The sequence below is a fragment of the Coregonus clupeaformis genome, chromosome 17 (genome assembly GCF_020615455.1).
Source record: "Coregonus clupeaformis isolate EN_2021a chromosome 17, ASM2061545v1, whole genome shotgun sequence".
NCBI classification, from domain to species: Eukaryota; Metazoa; Chordata; class Actinopteri; order Salmoniformes; family Salmonidae; genus Coregonus; species Coregonus clupeaformis.
The window spans coordinates 11832779-11843714 of NC_059208.1; the positions used below are offsets into that span (position 1 = coordinate 11832779).

General features: G+C 41.1%; 2 protein-coding genes across 3 annotated transcripts; one reads left to right on the forward strand and one right to left on the reverse strand.

Annotated features, from left to right (window-relative positions):
• Positions 1 to 271: 271 nt before the first annotated feature.
• LOC121585630 lies at positions 272 to 4847 on the reverse strand. 2 transcript variants are annotated; one of them, XM_041901952.1, is made up of 4 exons: positions 4072 to 4686; positions 2841 to 3122; positions 1389 to 1670; positions 272 to 311 (listed from the first exon to the last, which is right to left on the reverse strand). In XM_041901952.1, exons 1-4 carry the CDS (start codon positions 4297 to 4299, stop codon positions 279 to 281), a joined length of 825 nt encoding a protein of 274 aa, XP_041757886.1. In that variant the 5' UTR covers positions 4300 to 4686; the 3' UTR covers positions 272 to 278. The 2 variants fall into 2 exon arrangements, 1 of the variants encoding a protein (XP_041757886.1); XR_006003879.1 differs by lacking the exon at positions 272 to 311 and adding an exon at positions 4709 to 4847 and having other exon boundaries at positions 687 to 1670; positions 4072 to 4249.
• A 1206-nt stretch (positions 4848 to 6053) lies between these two features.
• rpl14 (ribosomal protein L14) lies at positions 6054 to 9098 on the forward strand. Its single transcript, XM_041903418.1, has 6 exons — positions 6054 to 6142; positions 6792 to 6893; positions 7335 to 7429; positions 7856 to 7955; positions 8801 to 8854; positions 9003 to 9098. Exons 1-6 carry the CDS (start codon positions 6140 to 6142, stop codon positions 9063 to 9065), a joined length of 417 nt encoding a protein of 138 aa, XP_041759352.1. The 5' UTR covers positions 6054 to 6139; the 3' UTR covers positions 9066 to 9098.
• Positions 9099 to 10936: the final 1838 nt, after the last annotated feature.

Below are 10936 nucleotides of genomic sequence, written 5' to 3' on the forward strand. Positions count from 1 at the left end.
TTTTACTATTTTCTACATTGTAGAATAATAGTGAAGACATCAAAACTATGAAATAACACATATGGAATCATGTAGTAACCAAAAAAGTGTTAAACAAATCAAAATGTATTTTATATTTTAGAGTAGCCACCCTTTGCCTTGATGACAGCTTTGCACACTCTTGGCATTCTCTCAACCAGGTTCACCTGGAATGCTTTTCCAACAGTCTTGAAGTAGTTCCCACATATGCTGAGCACTTGTTGGCTGCTTTTCCTTCACTCTCCTTGGTCAAATATCTCTTACACAGCCTGTCGGTGTGTTGGGTCATTGTCCTGTTGAAAAACAAATGATAGTCCCAATAAGCGCAAACCAGATGGGATGGTGTGTCCAAACTTTTGACTGGTACTGCATATATTTTTTATATTATCAGGTTCCCCCTATCCACATCATCATATTCTTTGTGATCTGAAAGACAAAACTGATCCTATATCAGCATTCCTACTCTGAGATGCTTGATGCGTACAGCTTAGAGCTATTGTCTATATCTGTTCTCATCATGTCAGTCTTAGTAGATGTTGGAAGAAGTGTCACGTCACAAGACTTATATCATATTCTGATTAGTAACACACAATCAACCCCACATAACCAATTTACCAGAAAAGAAGACTACCATCAGTCTGTTAACAAAAAATGTTTTGACACAAATAGACAATTTTTTGACATTTTATTTTGGAAAACTATAGTTTTTTATATTAGCATGCATGACAGGCAAGAGTAAAGAAAATAATGTTTGCAAGCGTTATTTATTTATATATGTAGACGATGTGCAACATCTTTTACAATTCAACATGTAGTCTAACTACCAGCCGTTGAGGCTCCCTGAACTAATGCCTAGGCTTTAGCTCAAAGGGCAAACACCGTCTTTTGGTGCGCAGTAGACCTCAGTTATAACCCCGGTCAGGCAAATGGGATAAGATTGCCAAAATAAATTCAAATGTAACTGAAATTAGTATGCAAAAAGTATTCAATCTGTACAGAAGGATTCTTATGCTACGTTTACACAAGCAGCCTAATTCTGATCTTTTGCCCATGTAGTGGCAAAAGATCAGAATTGGGCTGCCTGTGTAAACACAGCCTTTGTCCTTTAGTATCTAGTTAATGCAGAATCTGCAGAAGTAGCATTCAGAACATATTTTCCTACTATTTAAAATGTATACTGATGTGAATTATAATGTATAAATTATGGAAGTTCAATGTTGAAAAACATAATCAGTAATTAACATTGGCGCTACTCTGATGCTGAGAGAGCTTTTCCTGCATTGTAGAAAGCAGTTTCAGTATATCTGATTTAGCTTGGGACTTCAGTTCAGGCAAGTAAGGCGTCACCATCATCACTACCTAACCCTAACCTTAGGGTTCTTGCTGGCGGCTTGATCTACTCTGTCCTGTGTCCTCTTCCTTGGTTGTGCTGGTCCACTGGTAGAGCTGGAGCTTGGTTTAGATGAAGAGGGGCCGTCCCTAGACTGTGTTAGGGTAGACATGGGTCTGGAAGTTCTGGTGTGTGTGGTTACAGAAGGGGTAAAGGTGCTGTCTGCTGCAGGGGTGGACAATGGGGTGAAACGACCGAGGAATCTGTCCATCGATGCCTCACCACTGCCTCCAGTCTCTCCTTGTCCTCTCACTAACAGAACCTTGGTGACATAATAAGAAACCAAACGTTTGCATTAATGGTCGTGCACACATTCACACATGCACACACGCACACTGTGACATCAGCATAATATGCAGAAAACTCCTTAATATTATTAGCTTGCCAAGAAGGGTCTATAAAGCTTGGTTGTATGTTCAAAGGCCATTTCCTCAAATGATAAAACATCCAGCAATTCATTTCTAACTAAATATTATGTTTACCATTCTTTCAAGACATCAATAAATTAGTCAGTGTGTTTTCACTGCAAAGTTATATCACCAGGAGAGTTAAACAGATCAACCCTATGCCTTGCATCTCATCTAAACCCTAGGTCCCGCCCGTCCGTGAGATTATAGTTAGGAAGAAAATATGATAAAGTCACAATAAAGTCCTCTGAATGGTCTAGGTCAGCGGTCACCAACCGGTCGATCGCGAACGATCTCCAAGGCATTCCTAGTCGATCACCAAACATTTCTGTTAAAAACCCAACAATAAAGCCTTGCTTTCCTATTTTTGTTATTCGTTTTGCGCTGTTTCCAGGTAGGTGCACTTGATTCCGAAGCCCCAGCGCTGGGAAGGCAAAGTGTACCTATTTTGAACAATTTCATGTGTCTGAAGGTAGAACTCCGCCTCCCGGCAGGCCAAGAGAGCAAATCATGTGCATCTATAGGCCTACCGTTGGCCAATCAGATAGCTCAGATCACCGTGTCCGCACAAATCTTCCTCGAGCCATAGACTGTAAAAAGTAGCCTCGAACTCACAGCAAAGTTGATACTGTGAGATTTCAAAACTTTTAAAACCATGACTGTTTTTATGAGTAAGTTCATGCTTAAATTGTTACTCAGCATTGTCAACACTTTGTTCAACACGTGTATAAGCCATATATATAGGCTAAGCCATAACATGCGCGTTCTCCCTACTGCATTTACATTTTAGTCATTTAGCAGACACTCTTATCCAGAGCAAATTACAGTAGTGAGTGCATACATTTTCGTTTTACAGCTGCAATGGATGAGTATAGCAAAGTGTTCCGATCATTAGTGGTCGGATTGTGTCTTTTAATATCGAGGAATATTTAGCTTGGGACTTCAGTTCAGGTGGCATTTCGCCTAGCGTGGAAATTATCATTTGGGCAAGTAAGGCGTCACCATCATCACTACCTAACCCTAACCTTAGGGTTCTTGCTGTGGGCTTGATCTACTCTGTCCTGTGTCCTCTTCCTTGGTTGTGCTGGTCCACTGGTAGAGCTGGAGCTTGGTTTAGATGAAGAGGGGCCGTCCCTAGACTGTGTTAGGGTAGACATGGGTCTGGAAGGTCTGGTGTGTGTGGTTACAGGAGGGGTAAAGGTGCTGTCTGCTGCAGGGGTGGACAATGGGGTGAAACGACCGAGGAATCTGTCCATCGATGCCTCACCACTGCCTCCAGTCTCTCCTTGTCCTCTCACTAACAGAACCTTGGTGACATAATAAGAAACCAAACGTTTCAATTAATGGTCGTGCACACACTCACACATGCACACACGCACACTGTGACATCAGCATGATATGCAGAAAACTCCTTAATATTATTAGCTTGCCAAGAAGGGTCTATAAAGCTTGGTTGTATGTTCAAAGGCCATTTCCTCAAATGATAAAACATCCAGCAATTCATTTCTAACTAAATATTATGTTTACCATTCTTTCAAGACATCAATAAATTAGTCAGTGTTTTCACTGCAAAGTTCTATCACCAGGAGAGTTAAACAGATCAACTTTGTGTAGTACACGAAAACCTATGCCTAGCATCTCATCTAACCCCTAGGTCCCGCCCGTCCGTGAGATTATAGTTAGGCAGAAAATATGATAAAGTCACAATCAGTCACCAACCGGTCGACTTGACTTGAGTTTCGCAATAAACTGGAATACTTTTCTCAGCGGAGGGAGGGAGAGGCGAGGGACGGTGAGTCGGGTGAAAGGCAGCCTCACATCTGCCCCCTCCCTTCCCTCAGACTGACCGTCAGATGCAGGCCATCAGTCCAGTAAAAACAAAAAACGAATTATGCTCACTTAGCTGTGCCTCACAAGTAATACAACAAATGATATATTACCAGTGTGATCATATACCTACATTTTAAAAATATAATTCCAAAATGGTCTGAGAATAATTCAAGCATAGCCAATATGCAGTGTAATACTGTATATTGGGCCTATAGCCTCCAGCACAAACCTTATTGCTACATAACTGTTTTTAATTGGTTAATTTGCGTAGGCAAAACGTTTTTTAAGTCTTTTTTTTATTTGTTATCTGAGCGGTAGATCTCGGCTTGCATTTTGACTCAGAAAGTGATCTTGACTCAGAAAAGGTTGGTGACCACTGTTCTAGGTGATTCTAATTGTGGTACTTCAATCAAACACACAGCTCACCTTTACTCCTGGAATGTGGGTCGGTTGGGTTTTGTGTTTTATGAACGGGGAGAGCCAGTCCAACTTCTGTAATATCTCAGGATCTTTTAGTCCAACACTTGAATTCCCGCTCTTGGTCTTCTTATTATGCTCTCTGGTATAGTTTCCCCTCAGCCTTTTCCATGTTGTCCTGCAAAAACTGAAGTCCATTTCTCTTTTACCTTTGCCGACAATACGAGCGACTTTCATCCAATCATTATTATTTATACTTGTATCTGTTTTATTGTAAAGGTATTTCCTAACCTCCCTGACTAGTTTAATCTCAAACTCAGACTAACTCATTTTGTCCTCTGACTGTGGTAAAACTCTGGTAAATACTGGAGCGACAGATGTGGATTATTTTTCTACCTGAAGTGTGTTCCAATATCCACATCAGCATACCACTTATAATGAGATAATAAATGTTTTGTGTTTGCATTCTACCATAAGGGGGTAGGCCTATAGGTGTGGCACCCCTTATTACTTTCAGATACAAGTTAGCCTAATCCTGGGCCAAAAGGCATTTTCAATGGTGAGTTGAAAATAAAACAGAGCCAGACATGTCTGTCTGTGGCTGCCCTTGTCCTGTTGGTTGAACATCACAGCTCCTCCTACCTACCCTCAGGGTACTATTAAATCAAAACCACCTTCCGGATTTCCTGGAGGAGACAAAAACAACCTCCCTCATCATACACAACTAAAGGTTGCATGAATTGACTATAAATATGGTTCTGAGAGCATAAATTAAAACTTAGGAGTGGAAGAATTCTGTTGTTGTTTATTTATTTATTTTCAAACTTATCCTGTAAATCAGGTTACTGGCTTTGTTTGATTGTGTTCTGTATTGTTTGAATGTGTTCTGTATAGTTGTATATAATATGTTTAATTGTTCTCTTACCTGGGAGAGATCTCTCCTCTGAAATAGTTTTTTTGTGTGGGGGATGATTTCAGAGGGATCACTGGTATCAATAAAGGAAAAATAGATAAATTCCAAAGATGTCATACCACCACCTATTTGCTACTAGCCTACTACTGAAAAGGCCCACTGAACAGGTGGGCGCATGGACTAGGCTTTTTCTCCACACTTTATTTCAATGCAGATTGGCTTACCCTAAAACTAGGGCTCGTCCGGGATTTGAACACGGGACCTCTCGCACACTAAGCGAGAATCATATCCCTAGAATGACGAGCCTGCATGCGAAGTCTAACTGCAAGCTCTGACATTCATCTAAATGCTGCGCACGTAACGACAATTTCAATTAATCATTGGTACGCTGGCGCCGAGAAGTAATGCTGTTGAATTTTGGTCGTCCTGCAGTCTAGACAATGGCCAATAGATGGAGGAAAGTAACTCAAACCTGTAGGTCAGGGTTCCACTACAGGGACATGTCGAGTTGGAGTCCTTCCAATGATTGACAGTATATCTATGAATATATCCTACGCCCAACATACGTGGGTGTAGGATATATTCAGATTATGTGAGGTTTTTGGACTGGCTAATATCTGATTTGATGGTCTAGCGGTATGATTCTCGTTTAGGGTGTGGGAGGTCCCAGGTTCAAATTCTGGATTAGCCCTCCTTTTAAAAGAGTATGCATTAGACTAGATATGATAGCCTCCTAATGTACTCCATATAGTAGGCCTACTCTATCGTTGCTGTACCTTGTCATTGCCACGATGGAAAAAGACGTGGAAACTCTAATTTGCAATAATTTGCACAAGCCTAGTAGTATTGAATAGTCGACAAAAGTGTTGTGGATTTAAGATAAATGTTACATGTAGAACTATCTCATCATTTATTTCCGGTGTACACTTTCAAAAAAAAACTACCAAACATGTTTAATCAAAGGAATTATAATTTAATCAATATAGACTGTTTATATTTCAAACCAACACATTCCTCTGCAGTAGGTGGCGTGATGAGCATTCTGAACTATAACATCCATCCACGAAAAATAAATCCCCCACATACGCATGCGTATTTACAGAACGGAAAGCGTAATTTCGTCCACCGGAAACTTTGACGTCCTTTCTGAAGAGGACTGCCATCATGGTGAGTTGGCAATGAAGCTTGTGGATTTAGAAAAATGTATTAAATACAATTGTAGTTATTGTTAAGCGGCCTCAATTAATATGTAAATACATAACGTATCGCTATATTCGTTTTTATTAGCGATGATTAAAATAGTTTCAATGGGTTTTGGACATTATTGAAATGTCGGGTGTTCAGTCTGCTACAACGTGGTGAACAGGCCGATAATCATTAGGCTATTTAGTGTTAGCCCACTATCATGACAAATGCATTGCAATGGCGAGCGCAGGATAGTTGCCGTTTCTTCAAAGTCCTCCGGGCTTTTATTTATTTTTAGCTAGTTTGGTTTGTCAGTCCACTGTCGTATGTACACTAGCTCTGTTAGTGTGCTATGTTGTGGGCTACTAGCTAGTACCGTTCACCAGGACCGCTAACTAGTTAGCATGCTAATGAACGTTAGCTAGTCTAGACTTCTCGGTGTTGTGGTTTCCCACAAACTGTCTATAATAGCCATGTTACAAAGTCAAATCACATTTGTAAAACATGTGTAAGTTAGGATAACCCAGCTAAATTCAGAGTGTCGGGAACACGTTCACTGAAGGGTTTTGTTCATGATTGTCTTTGCTGGCGCTCAAGCTAGCTAACAACCCTACTTTTTTTTTTCCTGCAGGTGTTCAAGCGCTACGTCGAGATTGGCCGCGTTGCCTACATCTCTTTTGGACCCCACGCAGGCAGCCTGGTGGCCATCGTCGATGTCATCGACCAAAACAGAGTAAGCATTGCATTGATGACATCCTGACTTTATGCTAGAGGTCTCCAACTCTGGTCTAGGAGACTATCTGGTTGTGTAGGCTGTGGGGCGGCAGGTAGCTTAGTGGTTAAGAGCGTTGTGCCAGTAACCGAAAGGTCGCTGGTTCTAATCCCCGAGCTGACTAGGTGAAAAATCTGTCCATGTGCCCTTGAGCAAGGCACTTAATCCTAATTGCTCCTGTAAATCGCTCTGGATAAGAGTGTCTGCTAAATGACTAAAATGTAGGCTGTATGGCAGATTCACATGTTCAGGTATCACTGGTACAACTAGCGTTTGTATGTTTATCCACCAACCCTTCTCCATTGTCCTTCAAACAATTACCACATCTGTTAATTTAAGAATGGTTCAACTCGGCATAGACATTATTTTGTTTATTTAAAATGACTTGTGTGTTTGTCTCAGGCACTGGTGGATGGTCCCTGCACAGGGGTGAAGAGGCAGTCGATGCCCTTCAAGTGCATGCAGCTCACTGACTACGTCATCAAAGTACCACACAGGTGAGTGAGAGGACACCATGTGTGTATTCACTAGGAACTAAACAGAAGCAAACTGAATGAAACAGGGAGGGACCTACCTCTGTCCAATAGAAAGTTTTTTGCATTGCAAAATGTTTCGCTATGGTTTGCACTAATAAATACACCCAAGTTCTCATCAAGACCTTGATTGGTTCAGTCAGTTGTATTACTGCTGGGCTGGTACAACATGCACACAGACACATCAATTAATTGTGTGGCCGCTGCTTTGCGTTTTCAAGTGAACTTTTTCTTATTGACTATCCTTGAGTCACATAGACTTACAGTAACCACACAGAACAATAGGCTACCTCACAACATTCATTTGCAATTGTGGTGCTATAACTGTAAAGCTATGGCTCTCCTCTGCATATTTGGGTCCCCTGGACAATAACCCTAACTGTGTTGCAGCGCTCGTCAAAAGTTTGTGAAACGCGCCTGGGAGAAGGCCCAAGTCACTGAGAAGTGGGCAGAAAGCAACTGGGCCAAGAAGATTGAAGCCAGACAAAAGGTACTGATTATTTGTTCATTTTGATTGGCCATTAGCTGTTAGTCGAAACAGCAACTCCTCCTGGGGTCCACATGTTTCTGACAGAATGGCTCTGGGAGTGGGAGGGGGTCTGCTTCTGGGTAGCAGTTGGTTTCTCAAGGGCTGGGGCTAAACATTTTGTCAAATGGGACACGGGAAACTTCAGTAGGCTTTAGATGAATCACTGCCCCCACACATTTGGTAACGACTTCCTTGTTGTATATACTGTCAATGCCGATGTGTCCCTTCAGTCTTGCTTGGGTTGTGGTCTTTGGGGTTTTGTCCCTAGAGTAGGTCCTGTAACATCCAGATGGTCCAGCACAATATTTGTATGGATTTGTTGACCTTTTTGGGTGTGTGGTGGAGCATGGTATGCAGTGCTACTGGATTGTTCCTCCAACTTAAAGGGAAATACCACTCAAAATATATTTTTGTATTTGTTTAATTAGTCCACTGTTGATAGTCCCTAAATGTTTTGTGTGTCAGCATTCAAGGTTTCAAGATGTAGAACTTTCAAAATACACATCATACTGTGACACTTGATGTATTTTGAAAGTTCTATATCTTAACTTCAATGCTGACATGCAAAACATTTGGGGACTGTATCCACATTGGACTAATGAAACAAATAACAAGAGTTTGAGTGGAATTTTCCTTTAAGGGTGGTATTCACTAGGAACCGAACAGAAGCAAATGGGCCAACACAGGGAGGGACCTGCTTAAATTTGTCTAATACACAAATGCTGTTTTGATTTCCCTTACAAAACGTTTCGCTATAGTGCTACTAATCTCTATGTCCCAGTTGTATAACTGTTATGTCTCTGCAGAGGGCCCAGATGTCAGACTTTGACCGCTTCAAGGTGATGAAGGCCAAAAGGATGGTGAGTGGAGAAAACATTCTCAAACATTTTTACATCAGATTATTAATTATATAGAGTATTTTGGGTTGCAAATGAAATGTACATCGTAGTGGAAATAATTAATTGAATAAAAAAATACTTGTCACTGATTTGCGGTTTGTGTCCACAGAGGAACAAGATCATCAAGCACGAGGTGAAAAAGCTGCAGAAAGAGGCAGCGAAGAAGGCGTGATCGATCTTAAATAAATCCTCTGGTTGAATTGTTTTCCCTCGTCCTCTTGTATTTACTACTGCCCACCTGTGTGTCAATCACAGGACTATCTAAGAGCTGATGACACTCACCTCTATCACATTCTGTAACTTTGCACCTTTCTGAAACGTGACCCGGGTGTGCCTATTCATATGTTGCACCTCCACTTGGGCCGGTCATGCCATTTGTTATGAACGTCCTCAAAAGCCGCCCGCAAATGGCAATGTCATTAGCTAGCATAGTAAGTCAAAAATAGCTAGCTAGCAATAATCTGGTGTTCCTTCAATTTTAATAATAATATGCCATTTAGCAGATGCTTTTATCCAAAGCGACTTAGTGTGCATACATTTTTACATATGGGTGGTCCCGGGGATCAAACCCACTACCATGGTGTAACAAGCGCCATGCTCTACCAATTGAGCTACAGAGGACCACGAATTTTAGCAAACTTCATACTGCATCTAAAGTCAATCTGGCGATATCAAAATGATGACACGGTTTTCCTGATAATTATTTGCCTCCTTAATGGCATTGTATTTCCAAGCCACTGTAAAGCACTTTTGATAATCTTCATCAGCGATCATTGCCGATGCATTGAGTAGAATGCTCAGTTGGGCATCAGTCCAAAACGAAAGTGACGAAACATGAAACCAATGATGTAGAACTTTCAAAATACACATCATACTGTGACACTTAATGTATTTTGAAAGTTCTATATCTTAACTTCAATGCTGACATGCAAAACATTTGGGGACTGTATCCACATCGGACTAATGAAACGAATAACAAGAGTTTGAGTGGAAGGGTGAAACGTAACATATTATAGAAATACCATGAAAAGAGCGTGTGAATCACAGATATTATGATTGTATAATCTGCATTGCAGACCTCCAGGTAGTTTGTGCGTTCAAACATCTATTGACGACTACAGATCACAGAATCACAATAACTCTGGGGCTGATGTAAGAGAAGACTGCTCTAATTCTTTAGTGTAAAGTAAGGCTCACTTGAATAACACGAATGATTATCAAATCACTACTTTAGTTGGCATGAAATTATGGTAACGTATGTACAGTTTTTAACTAATTCAATTGCGAGAGTATCTGTTTAAAATGTTGGTAACTGGCATCCTGTGGCAAATGGTATGAGAAAAGCCACTGCTGTTCTCTTTTCATCCACTAGGTGGTAGTAAAAGATTGAGAAACGTTGCCAACAAGCTAAAATTGAATTTGTTGTACTTTTCTAAGTGATCAGCGATGTTCACACATTCTGAGGGGTAGACTTGCCTTATTGAAATTTTGATGAATATTATAGGTTTGTGTTCAAGATCTTAAATGAATGCACCAGGGAGAAGTATATTGTCAGTAACACTACCCTGCTGTGTGTGGGGCTGGATGAAGAGGGAGAGGTCTTGCAAGGTTCTGGACTACAGACAAGATGAGGGGGGAGGGGATGTAGGTTGCGATTGTGTTAGGGTGATTCTCTCACTATCTCTGGTCAGGGTGGGAGGGAGGGGAACCAAAAATAGAACAATCTGAGATGCTGCCAGACTCAGGATAATGAGAGAGGAGTGAGATTGGTAGCCAATTTGACACGTCCTCTATAGATAGTGATCAGTTGGCAGTGTCTCGCCAATGAAAGCTGCGGTACACACTTGGTTAACTCAAGGTCTTCATTTTTTAAATGTAGAAATACACTACATTAACAGAAATATGTGGACACCTGCTCGTCGAACATCTCATTTCAAAATCATGGGCATTAATGTGGAGTTGGTCCCCTCTTTGCTGCTATAACAGCCTCCACTCTGCTGGGAAGGCTTTCCACAAGATGTTGGAACATTGCTGCAGGGACTT

Bases quoted from the DNA above. Each gene is read 5' to 3' on its own strand.
- LOC121585630 (XM_041901952.1), bottom strand. From the start codon at position 4,299: ATGAAAGTCGCTCGTATTGTCGGCAAAGGTAAAAGAGAAATGGACTTC. The intron at 3,123-4,071 runs GTGAGCTGTGTG...TATGTCACCAAG, and splicing joins CCCACATTCCAGGAGTAAAG to GTTCTGTTAGTGAGAGGACA. The intron at 312-1,388 runs GTTAGGGTTAGG...GTTTTTCAACAG, and splicing joins CCGCCAGCAAGAACCCTAAG to GACAATGACCCAACACACCG.
- rpl14 (XM_041903418.1), top strand. The intron at 6,894-7,334 runs GTAAGCATTGCA...TGTTTGTCTCAG, and splicing joins ATGTCATCGACCAAAACAGA to GCACTGGTGGATGGTCCCTG. The intron at 7,430-7,855 runs GTGAGTGAGAGG...ACTGTGTTGCAG, and splicing joins GTCATCAAAGTACCACACAG to CGCTCGTCAAAAGTTTGTGA.